Below are 18,620 nucleotides of genomic sequence, written 5' to 3'. Positions count from 1 at the left end.
CTGACTATCCCGCAAAAGGAGACACTATTTATTATACAGGTTAAAGCATTGGCCCTCTATTGTGACTGCAATAGACACCTAAGTTTTCCACTTTTCCGTTTACTTACTAATAAGGCCGTGAAAGACAATGTATCTGGTTTCATTTTGGGGTATTGAATATTTTCCATTGACAATGCGAAGCTTTGCCCCATCTTCAAAAGGATGTTGTCTGAAGCACAATAAGTACAGAATACAGCCAAGAGCCTGCAATAAATGTTAATAAATTATGCACTCCTTAAACAATTGTTTGTTTCATTGTCTGCAAAGGAACCACACTGATATAAGATTACTATACAAAGGAGGCAAAAAAATGTAGTTGCACCCCATGCCAATACTTTGGCTCACCTGTTTTAGACTCTTTAGTGCATTACTTAACTTGGCTAACAGGCTAAACATCCTAGTTGCAGCCATGGGTTTGGCAGGGGGTGGGGAGGCGTAGTGACAGACCTCTGACTGTGTACAATACCATAGGAAAGAACTTTTGATCTTTCCTAAACTAGGGGGATGGAGCATATTTTTGTTTTCCCTAAAGGCTGTGAAGCTTTGAAGTGTCTGTATTTAATAATGGAGGTCCAGTCATAGAGATAACAGGTCCTCTTTAAGACAGATTTATAGTAGACTGCATAGATAAGCGACCATACAAATGAACATATAATACTATATCAAAAAGCAAAAAACAAAAATGAAGAAACCTCTCAAAAATATTCTAGATTCATTTAATAAAAAGTTATGTGCAGTGAAACATAAAACAGATGTAAAATACACAATTCTGAAGAGCAGAACTGTTTCATGCTTTTAAACCAACATAAAAATAATCATGCACTGTTAATCAGATTAATGGAAGATAAAATATAATTATTAACGGAAGATAAAGTATGATTGGTTGAGATGTATACTGCAAAACATATGCATCCCAAGTCTCCCCCCACCCTAATTCTGTATTTATTACTTTACAAAATGTACATTCCCTACAAATGAAAAATAAAATGAATGATTCAGAACATAATTACACTTTAAAAGACAGCAATATAAAAGACAATACTATATAAAACAGTCTATATATTATCCATTAACTTTACCCATATGTCTTGTTTTTCTCCAATAGGAAAGTTAGAATACAAGTCTATTATTTCTGGAGTTCTATACATTGGGGTTGTGTTTCTTGCCATCTGCAAGAAAAAAACGATAGAAAAATTATCCATTTTAGTATTTCACAAAGATAGAAATATCTATTAAAATTTACATAGATTTTACAAGATTATGCCTGATTATTTTTGTGGAACTAGTGCATCCCTAGAAATGACCTCCATATTTTACCATACTATGATTATTACTGGCTCCCTAGTAGTTGTAGGTATGTGAAACAAGAAAAGGAATTCACATTTGTGTGCTGAACTAACTGATCCCTCCCCATGCTTAATAATATACTGTGACTGCACAGCTTCTAATGACTGACAGCTATGTCAGAAAGGAGAAGAAGAAGGTGAACATTAAAGCATGTCATTGAATTTGGGTCATCATCACTGTGTGCAATTCACATATTTCTGTAGGAAAGAATCAGAGGGTTCTAAACAAGTTTTCTGCCTCCATTTCAGATTACTTAGAAACACAATAAATAAGAGGTTAGAACAGTGCTCTTAGAACTCAATATCAAATCATTCAACTGAATACTTGATATTTGGTCAGACGGTGCAACTCCCACCAAAGAACAAGCCAATATTATTACACTATGCTAGAGCAGATAGTACAGATATGCGAAATGTGCTATAAAAAAAAAAATAAAAATAAAACTGAGAGGCGTATGGACTCTTATATTCTTAATGGCTATGTGACATCAGTCAGAGTGGACAGAGACTACGGACAGCGTGATGACAAAGGTAATATGGCAGAAGCTCGCCCTTTAAAAAGAAAAGGAATAGGATACATTGTTTTAAATGTGAATTTATCTTTTAACCATGTAACTGAATGTTTTTTACCCAATGGAACTTTAAAGATTCAAATTTAAAAAAAAAAATTAACTTAAATATTTTATTGAAATAAAATAAATACAAATTATTTATTCCCCTCCTGAAAAATCCAGTGTTAACTCCAAACACTTAACAAGGTGCATTACAGGCGTAACCATTTATAGCAGGTTCTCTGAACCTCTAGTTATATAGTAAACAAACAGTCTATTGCTAGGCAAATCTGCACAATTAGCAAAGTAAAGCTGGGTACACATTAGACAATGTGTACCCAGCCAATCTATCGTGCATGACGGAGCCGGCGAGCAATGGAGGAACAGCGGGGTGGGGGGGAGAGAGGCCAATCTACATTCAGCAGCATGGCATCGCTAGCAAAATCCTCAGATATTTCTGCATGTACAAAAGATCTGAGGATGCGACGGATGACCAGCAGGAGTGCGCATTGGCATCGTGATAGTGGGTATACACTGGACGATTTGAACGATTTGTCATTCCGATGCATTGGATTTGGCCAAATCACTCAAGGCATCGTCTAGTGTGTACCCAGCTTAACAGCTAGCAGAATACTCATAGCGAATAAGTCTTTCAGGAATAAGGGTGCAAACAATTCTACACATACCCAAATGCAGCTAATTTTGCATGAATGAAAAAGCATTACAGCTGTATTTAGTATACTTTATTATGGCAGATCTGTTAAGCGCCACAGTGCTCTGCAGCACAGGAGAGTGGTGAAAAACAGGACCTAATAAAACAGATACACAATATAGAAAACTAATTGCAGACAGACAAACAAGGCAAGGAGGGCCGCGCTCAAAAGAGAGGTTACAATGTAATTGTAGGACATAGCTAAAACAAGAGGAGATTGGGACAAATGTGAAAAAAATAAGTGAGTCGTATAGGTCAGTGGACAAAAGCACTGAAGAAAAATGGTAGGCAGGAATGAGAGGTGGTTTACAGAGAGGAGGTCAGAGGTAGATGAACACATGGTGTTGTAGAGTGCTTTGTAGGTGTGAGTAATTGTGGTTTCTGGAGGACACAGAAAACCATACTTGGCTAATTTTGATATAGCATCTCCAGGAGAATCCTGGAGAGGAGATGCAAATGATTAATTTAAGGGCGGACTGTTTATGCCATTAGCCCCGCCCCCACCAACCAAAATCCAATGTGCCATTTTAGCTCCACCCCCTCCCTACGCAGCTGAGATTCCCGGTATCATCTCTCGCCCTGCCCACTCCACTGGGAAGTGGGCGGGATGCAGGATATTCACCCACTCTTCCATGGGTGTTGGGGGGGTACTAGCCAAAAAAATCAGGAAGTCTCCTGCACCTTCCGGGAGAGTAGGTAACAGGGACTGGGCCGGTTCTAGACACTGTGGATCTCAGGGCGAAAGTTCCCAGTTGGGCACCCCCCCCCAAAAAAATAATTAAAAATACTTTTTTTTAGATGGCATTCCCCTGCAAGTGCTGAAAGCGCGAGCGCTTCTGGAAAGGGTGCATGTCCTTGCGGAACACCCCCGATTCATCACACTGTGGGGCATGCCCAGCACTTACGAAGGCGAATAATAGGCATGTGCAGTAATGCACCTTACACAGTAATGCCCTTTATAACACATTATGCCACATGTAGTAATGCCCTTTATAACACATTATGCCACATGTAGTAATGCCCTGTACAACACATTATGCCACACACAGTAATGCCCTTTATAACACATTATGCCACACACAGTAATGGCCTGTATAGCACATTATACCACACGCAGTAATGGCCTTTATAACACATTATGCCACACACAGTAATAACCTGTATAACACATTATGCCACACACAGTAATGGCCTGTATAATACATTGTGCCACACACAGTAATTCTCTTTATAATACATTATCCCCAATTCGAATTATGCCACACAGAAGTCACTTATTCATGTTATGACACACAGTGGTGCCCCTTTTACACAATGCCCAAATTAGTGCCCCTTATACACAAGGCCCACAGTAGTAGTGCCCCTAATACAATGCCCACAGTAGTAATGCCCCTTACACAATGACCCCAGTAGTGGTGTCCCCCATGCAGTGCCCGCATTAGTAGTGCCCACAGTGTTAATGCCCCCATTGGTAATGTCAGCTATAGTAGTGCCCCCCTATAGATGTTCCTCCAGTAGTAATGCGCCCTGTTGTAATTCCCCCCTATAGCCATGCCCCTGTAGCCATGCCCCTTATAGCCATGCACCCTGTAGTAATGCCCCTAGTAGTAATGCCCCCCTGTAGCCATGCCCCCAGTGCTGGTGCTTATGGGAAAAAAAAAATTAAAATACAAACACAATACTTAAATTAAGCCCCGCTCCTGCGTCCGCTGCTGTCCGACCGCAGCTCCACCACGTATCTATGCGAAAGACGTCATTACGCCATGACGTCCCTCCCATAGTGCTCTCTGCGGGAGCAGGAGCTCAGGAGTGAGCTCCGGCTCCTCGCATCTATGGGAGAGACGTCATGATGTCCCTCCCATAGTGCTCTCTGCCGGAAGCCTGAGCTCAGGAGTGAGCTCTGGCTTTCGGCTGCCGCTACAGGGAGGGAGCCGGGTGCCTGCTGATAACAAGTATCAGCGGGCGCCCGGCAAATGCAGCCTCCCTGCGGCGGCTAGCGGGGAGAAAGTGAGAGATTAGTCTTGTTGTAGCATTTAACATGGACAGATGTATGTATAGATGGGTGAGGGGAATGCCAGTTAACAGGAAGTTGCAGTAGTCAAAGGAGATGAGGATGATGACACAGTGGATAAATATTTTACTAATGTACACACAGGAGGCAATCCAAGCCACAAGGGGTGCGAATAGGGTACATTTTGTCATTGCCACAGCGTTCCTATGGGGCTGCGCACAGTTTTGAGCGAGTTCAGGCTGCCATCAAGGGCGGCTGTTGTCGCGATGACTCGCACCCACGAGTGCATCGCTTTGAATTGTATTGACCCCATTATGCACACATCCCCTTATCTTTATTCACACCTGCCTGTTGCAGCACTTTGTTGTGTCTTGATATTTTCTCTCTTTGTTGTGATTGTATTTCTGTTTGAAAAACGCAATAAAGATTTTCAAATTAAAAATAAAAGATGAAGTTTCATCCATTTTCGACTATTGAATCCCTTTAGGCGATTTCCAGTCATAAGCATTTTTTCCCTAACATTCTTTTTAATACAGGAAACAGACACGTTGTAAGAACATTACAATTTCTGCCAAGAGAAGCACAAGTATCACATGGTTTCCTGTTTGTTTAGGGCAAGGTCAAATTATTTTTTGGGACAGAAATATTAATAACAGGGTAACATGTTGGTTGTATCTTCGTTATAAAGCTTATAATACAATACAGGACAGCTATGCCCCCAAAAAGTTACTTACTTCATCTTCAACTGTTGCCCTCATCTGTGCAGTCCAGTTATAATCTGGGTAATGAGCAATAGTAGTTGCGCTACCAAAGTCACACAGCTTAATTGTTCCTTGGTTACTGACCAGTAAATTTTCTACCTGTACAAAAACAATTGATTATAAAAGGCACACTAAGCCAATGTGTCATGTTTTCCTTTCTTCTTGGTCCAATATAAAAAACTAATATTTAATCATATTCCTATTACAGGATGTCACGGATTTATACAAAGAAGATACAAAGCCTGCTTGTAGTGCATAGTAATTATTAGAGGGAATGGGTATGTATGTCAGGCTGCCTCCTGTCAAAATACCAACAATAGCATCCCGATGGTCGGTATACCAACAGGGGTCGGGTAAGTATACTTACCCTCCCCCCTACTCTTTCCTTTCTTGTAGCCTAACCCTAACCCTCTCCACCCTGCACCCTAACCCTCCCAGTTAGTGCCTAAACCTAAGTCTCCCCCCTTCGTGTCTAAACCTAACCCTTCCCCGTAGGGGTGCCTAACCCTAACCTCCCCTCCTAAAACCTACCCCTAACACCCTCCTGGTGACCACACAGATCATGAGCACAACAATATCACTTCCTGGACCTCCTCTCCAAATGCCCGCACTAGAAACTGGTCATTAGGACCAATGGTGTGAAAGTCATAATTTGTTTTTTTTCTTCCCTGGTCACTGTGGAGGACAAATGGACTGCAGTTTTAAGGTATACAGTATGTGGACAATGAGTCACACTTGTCAGCAGCAAGGGGGTTAATATACAAGCCCCATATCCCGGCCTTAGATGATCTGAATTGACAAGAAACTATTTCAAATATTTTATTGAAAGCCCAATTTTTCCACATGTAAAACATGTACCTTCTCCAACTTCAAATGTTAAACACTTATGACTTCCTTTCATAATAGATTTTTAAAACAAATTGGCTTTATTTAGTTTCAATATTTAGAAGCATTTTACCTTGAGATCTCTATGAATTATAGGTGGCTTCTGTTTGTGCATATGCTGAACTGCTCGACAGGTTTGGTAGAAAATCTTCAATACAGTGTCACATGACAGAGGTCCTTTACTTTCAGCCTTGTTCAAGAACTCTACAAGCTGCCCTAGGATGACAAAAAAAAAAAAAAAAAAGTGATTAATGTAGCTGCTGGAAAACTGTTGAGAGGTGGTCAATCTAGACCTAAATAGTCTAACGTTTTGATAATTACTGAACATTAGTTTTTTTACTGGAACAATGCTATGTGCATAAATGCTGTAACCTGTAGCAACCAAATAAATTCTAGTGCATTTTAGAACGGATATCACATATCTGGTTGATAATCTATGTAATATATATTAAATAAGACTGTGTTCATTAAACCAATCACTCAGGCAGTAAGAAATGTGGATATATACAAACATCTCACCTTTGCATAATTCTGTAAGAAGCAGGAACTCGCCTTGGCCTGTGTCAGATTCCTCTTTCCCTATGGATGCTGCTGAGCAAAACTGGACTACGTTGGGGTGGCCAGATAATTTTTTCTATAAACAAATGTCTTAAGGAAAACTAGTACCATAGTGAAATGCTTGGAAATATTTTTCACAGTTTAACTGCATTTAATACATTTTAATAAAGCAGAATAGGCTTATGAAATACAGTAAACAAAATGCAGAAAACAAGATATTGCTAACAAATACAATATTTAAGAGTTTAATATACACACCATAATCTAAATATTTGATAATTGTGAGAATATCTCTTTGTTTTAGGAGCAAAACAAACTAATGACATGTGGCTGAATGCCTAAAGGACATGTCTGACATATTACTGGTGGTGTGACCAGTTCTTGTAAGGTCAGAACATGTGATGCAAGAAAGCAGAGGGAGGACATTTTTTAAGTTAGTGTCCATATGCAATAACAACTAATCTGAATACTAGCAAACACCATTTACAAAATGTACAAATGTGGTGAGCAGGGCTGAGCACAATTCGGAGTTACAATTGTCACAGTTATTTAACTGATTTTGCATACAAAGGTTTTTCTTTACTTCAGCTAATTAGTCTAAAGGTGCATACACACTAGACGATATGCTCCCTGAGCGATATCGTCTAGTGTGTCCCCGGCAGGCTGTGCTCAATGTCGTTCATGACATTGAGCACAGCCGCTGAACGATATCATTAGCGATATCGTTCAGCGCCGGGCTCTCTCACCCATTCCCTGACATGCAGCAACCTGACGAGGTCGTCAGGTTGGCCTGCATGTCAGCCCGATGAACGAGGATGACGAACGACCCGCGGGAACGCGCGTCGTCGTCATCGTTCATCTTTTTTGTGTTAAAAATGGACGATAAAGTGGACGACTGAACGATAACGATATTGTTATCATTCAGTCGTCCACTTTAATCGCCCAGTGTGTACGCACCATAAAGGTGCGTATCCACTACACGACCCAGGGAAGACAGTACGATTACGACATCGTAATCGTACCGTCGTTCCCCATCCCCTACAGTGCCTATACTGAACGATTAGTCGCTCAGTGTAGGCACCCTCCGTCATCCCTGAACAATGCCAATCTGTCGTTATCGGCAGATTGACCGGTGTGTTCGGGCAATGACTGATGTCTGAAACGGCCAGCAGGTCGTTTCCGAAATTTTCATGCCCGATTTATGAGTGATTGAACGATAACGATGTCGTTATCGTTCAAGCGCTCTGTTAAATAGGCTAATGGATACCCGCCTTGACATTGACAAATTTGTGACTTACAGTACTTGTATATAACTTCTTGAACAACAACAAAAAAAAGCAAACAAAGCTGGATATATAAAGAGACTGGTATTAAAATGAGTGTAAAATAGAAAAGAAAGAGAAATAACATAACTGGCCCCAGTAGCTTTAGACATTTCACTAGTAATAAAATCCACCCCCTAAATACATCCCACTCAGTACAGAATTCCTCTGCCCACTTTCAAGATAGTAGCATATGAACCCAAACACCAACTTCTCTGCCAGTGTGTGCACAGCCCAGGGAGTAGCATGCATGCACAAGCAACACAAGACATTCAGATCTTTGTGCTGCTGCGATGACAATACCGGGCGTTTTTGAAATTTTCTTGCCTCGTGTTTTTTAAATATTTTGGCGTTTGACATTTTCTTGCAACGTGAAATCAAAATGGATTTATCCTGGAATTTTTACCACTGATAAAAATAATCTGTAATGGCATTACCTTTTTCTTCACTAATTCCAAACAACGAGAATAGGGGTTCACTTTAGTATTAACCACTTTATTTAAAATTATTTGTAAAATCACTTTTAACTGCATTTGTTGTAGCGAGTCTACAAAGTATCCAGACAGTGTACATCTGGAAACTAAAACTTTTATACATTTAAGTCACTATAATGTGTTTTATTCTATCGTTTTATGTCCGTATCCTGCTGTAATTAATTTTTTTCTCAAGTGCTAGATCTCTTGCAGACTTTTCCATGTTCTCCTCCAAGATGTATTTTGCTTAATCAATTTTAATCTCTTTCGATACATTTTTCAGCTAATGAAGTACCCTCCATACCATGCTTCATTGCAGATATAGTTATTGGGATAATGTGCAGTGTCAGTGGCATATCTATAATGGGTGCAGTGTGTGTGGGGCACACGAGCCCCCGGGTCCAGGGGGGCCCCGCACCGAACACCCTGCACACATATTATTTTAAACTCACCTGTCCGTCGTCCCACGTCGGGTGTCAGCGCTGCTCAGAACACCAGAAAACGCCTGCCCCGGCCATTTTTCCGGTATTCTACGCATGCACAGTAGACTCCGGGCGCTGGAATGGGTTCCTATAGAAATTACAGCAACTGGTTTTCTACCAGGCAACTGAATAAGTAAAACCCTACGACTGTGTGAAAATCCCTGCGTCGTGAGGTTTTTCTAAATTTTGCCTGCAATTCGATTGTCTCCATTTCTGTATGATTCAAATTGAGAGCATTCACATCTGCACAGTATTCAGTTTACCCTAAGCAACAAGCAAACTTTGGACAGCTGCCTGATCACATAATAGAACAGTTGGGAGGTTGAAGACCTGAAAGTATTACTGAAAAGTAAATAAGTTGAAAAGAGATAACTGGTACAAAAAGCATTTAACTAAGATAAGCATAATGATAATTTCCATAAGACCGTAAGAAAATTGAAATGTGACAATGATTGTAAGGCATACACTGTAATGCAGAGGATCCCAACCACGGTCCTCAAGGCACACTAACAGTCCAGGTTTTAAGAATAGCCATACTAGAGCACAGGTGTCTTAATTAGTACCTCAGTTATTTTGATTTAACCATCTGCTCTCAAGCATGGATATCACTAATACCAGGACTGTTAGTGTGCCTTGAGTACCGAGGATGGGAAACACTGCTGTAATGGATGATCCATAACAGAGCATTCCAAAACACAGAAAATATGCGACAGAACCAAAGTACAAGACTTTATAAAGGAAATAGCTAATTTTCTACCTTTAATAATATACCAGAAGCCTACCACAGGAAACTCCTGCCAGCACAGAGAGGCCCAAAGACAGATTCACATCTAGCCGCTTCACTTTGTTCAATCCAAAAAGTTGCTGGAATATCATGCTCCTCAAAAGAGGCAATTTATTTTTAATTCACATAGGTTCTAAGTGGAAATGTCAGGTATATAATATTTACAAATAAAACCTTAATAAAGACAGAGTGACCACGCAATATATTGTTCAGTGGTGGCATCCAGGAGCATGCCTGTCAGCTGCCCAATGTCACATCTGCTGTGCAGAAAAGCAGAAGTGACGAGGTCTATGATGACCCGCAGAAGCGAGCAATCGCAGGTACACAGACGATATAATGTTCAGATCCACATCAAAACAATATATTGGACGATATATCATCTAATGTGTACCCAGATTAAGAAATGCATACTTTGCTCCACTATGCCGCAGAGTAGTCATTGAAAGAAGAAATGTAATTGCTAGAAATTAGCACATTCACCAATGTCACCATATCCAATGTATAGCACTGGAGATCACTCATGCAGACATCTGTCAAGTAAGAAGTCTTGAAGATGGCAAGCCACATCCTGCTTGGAAAGGCAAGAACATTGTTCACAGGTAAACACTGACACAAAATATGTGTATCCACGTTGATGCTCATGTACTTGCTTATGACGTTGGTTGACACATTTTAAGGTCAGACTAAGGGGCATATTTACTAAAGTGCGGGTTTTTAGAAGTGGAGATGTTGCCCATAGCAACCAATCAGATTCTAGATATTATCTTCTAGAAGGTGCTAGATAAATGTTAAGTAGAATCTGATTGGTTGCTATGGGCAACATCTGCACTTCAGTAAACATTCTCCTAAGTACACACCTTTAGATATATCTGTCTGGTGGGAAGTAAAATCTGGTCCGTTTTTCAGTGTTTGGGAGCAAATTCGATTGTTAATTGCTCCCATACATTAACAGATATCCCTTCCCATCAGATATATCTATAGGTGTGTACGCAGCCTTAAGGCCCCCCCATACACGGCACAATTTTTTAAACGATATGGCCGTTTTCGACCGATTGGAACGACTTAGGGCCGTAATCAATTAGTTTCGCACCCGCGATATTTTTTCGCATGCCGCACTTTGCCGACTGTGTGTTTTAGCCGCGGAAACGTCTTGTGCGCACCCCCGCTATTTGCCATATTCAATTCCAAAGGATGCAAAAACGCATCCCGGCGAAACTCAAACAGGCAAAAAAAGGTGTCAGAAATGGGGAAATCAGCCTGACACCCCCCAAAAGATGTACTAACATTGGGGATCAGTATAGATGATCGATGTCCCCGATTAGCCCCCCTGGAGCTATTTGGGGTATTTAAGTGCTTTCAATTGCCTCTATATAGCGTCTTTGCACAAGTGGTGAAGAATAGCATTAAGCAGTTTTTTTGGGGAAAAAATTAGTCCTTGAAAATGGGTGCAAGCATGGTTTAAAATTGCTAGTGAAGTTTTAAGTGCCGCCAAAAACACACCTTCAGCAAGTACCTGCAATAAAAAACAAAAACAAAACACACCTCACCCCTACTTGCAGACCCCCCTAAAGTCTATTTCGCTAGTTTTTAAGTTTGTACCCCCACTTTGCACTTTCGTCCCCTGTTTTTAAGTAATTTTTTGGGGTGTCCCCCAATTTTTTAAAGGATTTTTTTGAAGCAGTTATGCTTTGAGGGGCTGTCTGAAGGGTGCTGAGTGGTTTCCCGACGTTTGCACCCCAAAACCGCAATTCTGCACTTTTTTTTTACCACCTATTCATAGGCGAATCGTTTTTGCCTATTACATTGCACTGTGTTTTCGCGTATATGAAAACGCTTTGGAATTCGCAATCGGCGATACTTTTTCGCGGATCTCGGCTTTTCGCACTTAATTGAATATGGCCCTTATTGTTTAAAAAGTGCCGTGTGTGGGCATGATAACGATGCCAATGAGCTCCTGCTGCTGTTGATCGTGGTCGCTGATCTCTTGAAAATGCAGAAAGATTTCGTCCTGTCTGACGATTTGGCACACATCGTTTGCTCCGTGTGTATGCACGATGAACGATGGTCATGGACAATTAACGATTTGTCGTCACTTTTCCTGGCCACCCCCCTCCTCCATTTTGTGCCAGCCGACGGGGAGACAGAAGATGCATCGTGAGGTTGTTAAAATATATGTGCACACCATTCACACTCATTCTTGTTTTTAAAGGATACCATAAAACATATTTCCTGAATAATTGCCTTATTCTTTTCTTCTTCATTGGAAAGCAATCTCTACAAGCAAAAAGAGAAAATGGTTAGTAAAGCTTAACGAAAACAAGTAATTAATACAGCAACAGAGACACTTGAATGTTGAATATAGATCTACAACATTTAAAATAGACATTTATAGTTGGTAAACATAGTAATTACATTAGGATCATTTGCTAGATGTAGTTCTCAAAATACATATTTCTGTGCCCAATACAAGAGTGCCAAAAGCACAGAGACGTGTGGTGTGTGCAGATCCTTAGCACTTCAGCAGAAGCAATGTGGGGAATTCAACGCGATGTGCCGCCTGCTCACATTGGCCATTTACGGAAAGGCCGATATCGCATGTTTTCCCTCACGCTGAATTGAATTCCCCCCAGTGAGTATTACAGTGAAGGTGGATGTAGGTCTCTGGAATAATATATACAAGTCCTGTGTTCATTAGACACAATGCAGCGAAGTTGAATACCAGCTGGCCATAATTGCTCCCATATTATTCCTAAGGACCACAATGCATATATTTGCTCATATACAGCGCTGTATCCATCTCTGTGGCCGTACTGCCCCATTCATGCACTTGGTTTCACAGCCGTCATAATCAGTGACCCTATCCTTGGTGCTGAAAACTAGACGCATTTAAACATATATACACACACACAACTCTGCAAATCTTGCAGTTCGAATGACACATCTTCTCTGAACTTTGCATACATAAGAACGTCCAGTTATGCCCTTTAAGTTGCACACAAATCCACATCTCCTATTGTTGTGTACGCTTAGTTCCAGAGCATCGGCAGTGTGAAAACACGTAAGATTAGTTCCACAAGCGGATTTGAGTTCAATTCTGCATTAGGCCCAATGCAAATTAAAAATTCCAGCAATAAAAGAGTTTTAATTGACAACATTAAGCCTGAATCTGAGTTGGAAGTAAAGCAAAAAAGAGCAAGTAACTGTGCACCTGGACAAACCATGTTGCAATGAAGGGGGAAAAAAAATACATTTATTTTTTGCAAGTGGGGTAAATACTGTCTGCTTCTGCGTGTAGCTGACAAATGCTGGTCAGCTTTATCTTTACAATGCAATTGAGATTTCAGTTTGGATACATCCCTCTTAAATCTAAATCTCTTTACACATTTTAAATCTGCCCCAGGTGCAGCGCAGCATGGTTTTACTAAGGTGCAAAGTTACTTGCTTTTTCTTACTCTGGGCCTGATTCAGAGATGGACGCTAATGTGATCACAGCTGCGTTTTTGTGCGGCGACAGCGCATACCTATGTAAATATCGGTAACATCGAAACACATCGGCGGCCATCTTACCCTTGCAGCTGGTCTGACCTGCGGCAGCCTTGGGTGCTCTTCTGACAAGCAGAGCTGCGTATGCAATAGCAGTGGCTAATTTATGCACACCCACGTAATGGCGTTTAAACAGCCAGACAGGCCTGCGCTTCGCTGACCACCCCCGTCAACACACCCAAACGCTCACTTCCCAGTGATCAAGATGAGCGAAAAAAATTGTGGGTCCCAGGGACCCCTCACTTTAAAAAAAGTGGGGTCCTACTCCACTGTTTCTGGGTCCCATCACATATTATGAGGGCAGGCAGCAGTTGGGACAGTGCTGGGGGCAGGTAGCAGGTGAGGTAGACGGGGCTAAAGGCAGGGAGAAGTTGGGGGAGATTTGGGGGTAGACGGGAATAATGGCAGGCAGTGCTGCGGGATAGGGAGGGGGTAAGTGCAGACAGCAGCTGCAACAATCCTGGTATTCTGCCAATGAAGACCTAATGGTCGTACATGTGCAACATCAAATATAAACAGTGTGCAATGTAGTATACATACAAGAAGACACTTGCATACAAACCTAAAAAACTCACATTCTACATTTCTAGGCCCATAATGTACAGCCCCATGACAACATAGCAATAATCCCAACAATCAAGTAACATATTAGATAATATATAGTACATAACATTATATAATAGCAAATTTTAATTCCCACAGACATCTAATACAGTATTGTCAAGCAATATGCATACAATATACAAAAGAGTAACATGCTAAACAATACATAAACAGTGCAACTTGCCAAACACAGTGTAACATGTCAATAAAAATTCCCATTAAGATACCCCTGTGCTGTGCCCAGATGCCTAGGATGTGCATAGCAGGATGCACCATGACATCCTTAGCTATTACTAAGGGCCATATTCAATTAGGTGCGAAGAGTCAGTTTCTGCGGAAAAGTATCGCAAGTGACGTCATTTCGCAACGCAAAACGCAACGCAATGTAATAGGCGAAAAAGTTTTGCCTATGAATAGGTGCCGAAAAAAAGTGCAGAATTGGGGTTTTGGGGTGCTAACTTCGGAAAAAAAAACTCTGCACCCTTGGGACAGTCCCCCAAAGGTAAACTGCGTCAAAAAAAGATTTAAAAGTCTTTAGATCACCACAAAAAGTACTTTAGATTTGGGGGCAGAAGTCCAAAGTTGGGGGACAAACTTAAAAACTAGCGAAATAGACTCCAGGGATGTCCCCAAGTATGCCCCAGGTGTTTTTAAGTTTGCAGCAGGTGGATTTTTAATGATTTTTAAAACTAAACTTTAGCAACTTAAAAATATGCTAGCACCCATATTCAGGTACCCAAAATTTGCTGGGACAACTTATTTTGATCCAAAGAAACTGCTAAATGCTATTCTTCACCACTTATGCAAAGACGCAAAATAGCAGCTATTGAGAGCATTTAAGTACCCCAAATACCTTCAGCAGGGCTATTTGGGGGTAACTAGAGTGATCCCCAATGTCAGTGCATCATTTGAGGTGGTGTCAGGCTGATTTCCCCAAATCTGACAGGACTTTTCGTATGTTACAGTTTCGCCAGATCCCGTTTTCGGTGATTTCTAATTGATTAGGGGGAAATCGGGCACATGCACAATACTTTTTCGCATTGAAAACCAGCAAAAACTCCAGCATGCGACAATTACGAAACTTTTCGTGGCTAATTGGATATGCCCGTAAGTTAGTAACTAACAGTACATAAAGCCAGAGTGTGTGACCTTTTTATATGTGTTGCTTCCTAAGAAACGGTTCCATGCAAGGGCTTTTTCAAAACCTTGCCCTTCAATGTTGGGCTCCTAAGCTGAACAGTCCCTTATCCCATAAGCAAAAAACAGAAAAACAAATGTTATACAAAGAGTTATTTCCACACATGACTGTGGAAGCCCCACAAAGAGGAAAACAGAGACTCACTAGAATGATGTGCGGCACGGAGGATTGCTGCAATCCCATGATAGTGCTGCCAGCTACTGTACCACTGCTTACTACCAGGGTCTAAGAGGGGTTTCCCCTCTGTGCAGCGTGCTTGGGTGGAGCTACAAGTCCCAATATTCCCTGCAGCTTGCAAGTCCCTGGCTGCCCACTGCTGAGTCCCCACCATGCTCACCTCTGCACCCTCCAGGTCCCGGATCTGCAGCGCAGCAGGTAATATTTCTTGCTGTCCTGTGATCACTAGCTCTGCTCTTGACTGTTCCCTCGGTTTCCCCTCCTTCCCAGTGGCGGCGCTGCCCTTCCCCTTCTTGAGCGGCATCATGAGTACAGGATGCTTAGACTAATATCTGGAATCCCATTACTAAGCAATGAGAAGGCGGCTCCAATGACACCCGCTGAGCAGAACTGCCTGTCAGTATCCCAATAATCCTGATGGCGGCTCTGACTGTTATGCTCCACCCGTGCTGACTATTATGCTGTAGTACATCTGGCCCTGCTCTTTGTGTCTAGCGGGGGGGCAAGCTGGGGATGGGGTGGGCATCCTCCTTATTGGTCGAGGAGCCACTGCCGCCCGCGCTAATAGGTTGGGGAGATGCTGGGGAAGTTACTGAAACTCGTACACTTCGCAGTGAAGCGCGCTCCCGAGAACTCTCTAATCCAATTAAAAATGCCTACTCGCAGCAGAGCGGTGCGAATTGACTCCCAAATGAGATTTGCGAGAAACGCATGAAAATGTGGGGAGACCATCCTGGACCCACCAAAATGGATAATTTCATTAGTAGAACCGTATAGACGGCTGTTTGTGGGCATTAGGAAGGTACTGTATGTTTTTAAATGCAGGAAAATGATTAAAAAAACAAAAAAATAAGTTTTAGTTTAACCTCAAACGAAAAATGCAAAAAAAAAAAAAGAAGGAAAAAGGGTGATTTGGGGGTTCTTTGAGGGCACCATGAAAAAGTAAATTTTTTTTTTTATGAAAACAATTATTTTTCAACCATAAAATTATTGTAATTAACTTTGGGGTTCCTAAATTAATGAAAAAGTTGATTTCGAAGTAATTTGAGGTATTTATTTTACCCCAAAATATGACATGTAATTAAGCTACTTGGAAACTTGCAATGCCTAATTAGTCATTAGAGGGGGGGGGGGGGGGGGTTGTGTCCAAGGGGTCCAGCACGGTGTCCCCACATTTTAACCTTAAAATAAAGATTTTCCTTTCCATCTCTCACCCTCAGGGAGGTGCGAGTGGAAAGTTGCGAATTCAGTCTGACTGATTCAGAGCAAGTTGCTAATTGGATTGCTAGATGAATTCGCTATGCGTATTCGAAGTGAAAATAGCAACTCGCACCTAAAAGTTGTAGCAAGCTTGTTAAAGAGTTTACAAACATCACTTAGTAGCTCAATGTAACCATTAGTGAACAAATTAAAAGAAAAAAAAAAGTAAGCTACAGATGTGGAAACTGAAAAAGACATAAGAGTAAGTTGTTTAATAATCGTTTAGCATGAAAATAGACCTACAACAATGAAAAGTTATTTTGAAGGAGTCAAAGGAGATGAAACCAAAGCATATGACTTCAAACTGAAAAGAGCAAAATCTGGAAAGAGTAACTGCATAAACCCCACTATCTCCTCAGTCCCAAACTATGGTCCTTACGCTTTAGTAGCCTTCAGACTCACAAGATGCTAGTGCAGTCCACAGCAGAGACTACTGATACCACCAACAGAATATTACACCAAAGTCAGAGACAAAATGCATGAAAACATCTCATTACTAAAAGTTTTATAGATGGGAGTATCTGATCACCTGATTTTCAGGAGGCTCACAGCAGTTTCGGGAGAGTAGACAAGTATGATAAAAGGGACTAAGTCAGTTTATCCCAGAGGTTCCCAAACTCAGTGCAATATTCAGCAGTGCGCATGTGCAGAATAGGTCTGAAATACCGAGACTGGCAGCAGACTGGCGATTGTGGGCGGGGAGGAGACGGCGGCGGCCTCAGTTTCCCGAAATGGGGGGGAGGTAGAGAAGAAGCCAGGATCTCCGTCTGCTGACGGAGATTTCCTGACTTCTTCCTCCTATCTGCAGCGGCCGGCTGCATGACCCCATGAGTCACCTTAGCCGGCTGATGTTCCGCAGAGTGTCCGATGCTGCATTGGACAACGCAGCTCGGATACGTAAAGCAGCAGGTGGTGTGATGCCTCCTGCTGCATCACCATATCTGCACAGACGGAAATGCAAAGCTGCTTGCGAGCAGCTTTGCAATTCCATCCGTATCTGAATCAGGCCCTCAGTCCTCAGGTTACCCTAACAGTCCAGGTTTTAAGGATATCCATGCTTGACCACAGGTGACTTAATTAGCACCTCAGTTTGATTTAACCACCTGTGCTCAACCATGGATACCATGTTGCCTTGACTAACGTGTTTGGGAACCTCTGGTTTATCTAATACAGTTTATCAGTGAATAGTGGTAGTTTGATCAAAAGTGTGATAAATGGATAAGAAGTACATTAGGACTCAGTGCTGCAACCCATTTCATATTAAAGGACACAGCAGCAGTAGAAAAAAATTAAGGAAGGTGCTACCATGGATGATTAAAATACAGCCACATGTCAATAGTGATCAAATGATGTGATAATTGTAGGAAACAAATTAAAACAAATTTAACTGCTGAGGAAAGTGACACAGAAGTGGCAACATGCAGGGCTGAATCAGCTTTGCAGTCATTATTATTATTATTATCCTTTATTTATATGGCGCCACAAGGGTTCCGCAGCGCCTTACATAGTACAGAAACATAGTACATAAACAGTTGAACAGAACAAGAAAACAGTGTCATACAGTTTAAGACACTACAAGACAAGTACATGGTATATAAACTGCTGCAACAGAAGCAGGATGGCAAAAGTCACGGGTTAGGTGCTTTTGAGTATAGAGCAGATAGTATAAGTAAAGAAAGGATAAGCACAAGAGGATAGAGGGCCCTGCTCGTGAGAGCTTACATTCTAAAGGGGATGGGCAGACAGACAGGGGTGACACAGATGGGGTAGACAGTGAGCGTGGGACAGAGGGTTAGGATGACAGATGGCTGGATTCCTATTTTACAGTATGTGTGGAAGTCATTTGAATTAAGATTTACGCCACTGACATTCTACTTTAAGAGGCAGTTTTTGTAGGTGTTTGTGGAAAGCCATG

At 41.6% G+C, this 18,620-nt stretch overlaps 1 protein-coding gene across 4 annotated transcripts in view; it reads right to left on the bottom strand.

The window, feature by feature from the left end:
- The window catches only part of GAK (cyclin G associated kinase), a 101,914-nt gene that overhangs the window by 68,434 nt on the left and 14,860 nt on the right, over nucleotides 1-18,620 (bottom strand). For all 4 annotated transcript variants that reach the window (XM_088461290.1, XM_088461292.1, XM_088461289.1 and 1 more), the window contains exons 3-8: nucleotides 12,139-12,198; nucleotides 6,825-6,939; nucleotides 6,379-6,521; nucleotides 5,394-5,519; nucleotides 1,119-1,208; nucleotides 108-243 (exon numbers count right to left, since the gene is read on the bottom strand). In XM_088461290.1, the coding sequence (XP_088317416.1) occupies nucleotides 108-243; nucleotides 1,119-1,208; nucleotides 5,394-5,519; nucleotides 6,379-6,521; nucleotides 6,825-6,939; nucleotides 12,139-12,198 (670 nt within the window). The remainder of the gene's footprint in view (nucleotides 1-107; nucleotides 244-1,118; nucleotides 1,209-5,393; nucleotides 5,520-6,378; nucleotides 6,522-6,824; nucleotides 6,940-12,138; nucleotides 12,199-18,620) is intronic.

This window comes from Taudactylus pleione, unplaced genomic scaffold (genome assembly GCF_031769625.1).
Source record: "Taudactylus pleione unplaced genomic scaffold, aTauple2 ptg001032l, whole genome shotgun sequence".
NCBI classification, from domain to species: domain Eukaryota; kingdom Metazoa; phylum Chordata; class Amphibia; order Anura; family Myobatrachidae; genus Taudactylus; species Taudactylus pleione.
This window is presented reverse-complemented; position numbering and strand designations above follow the sequence as displayed.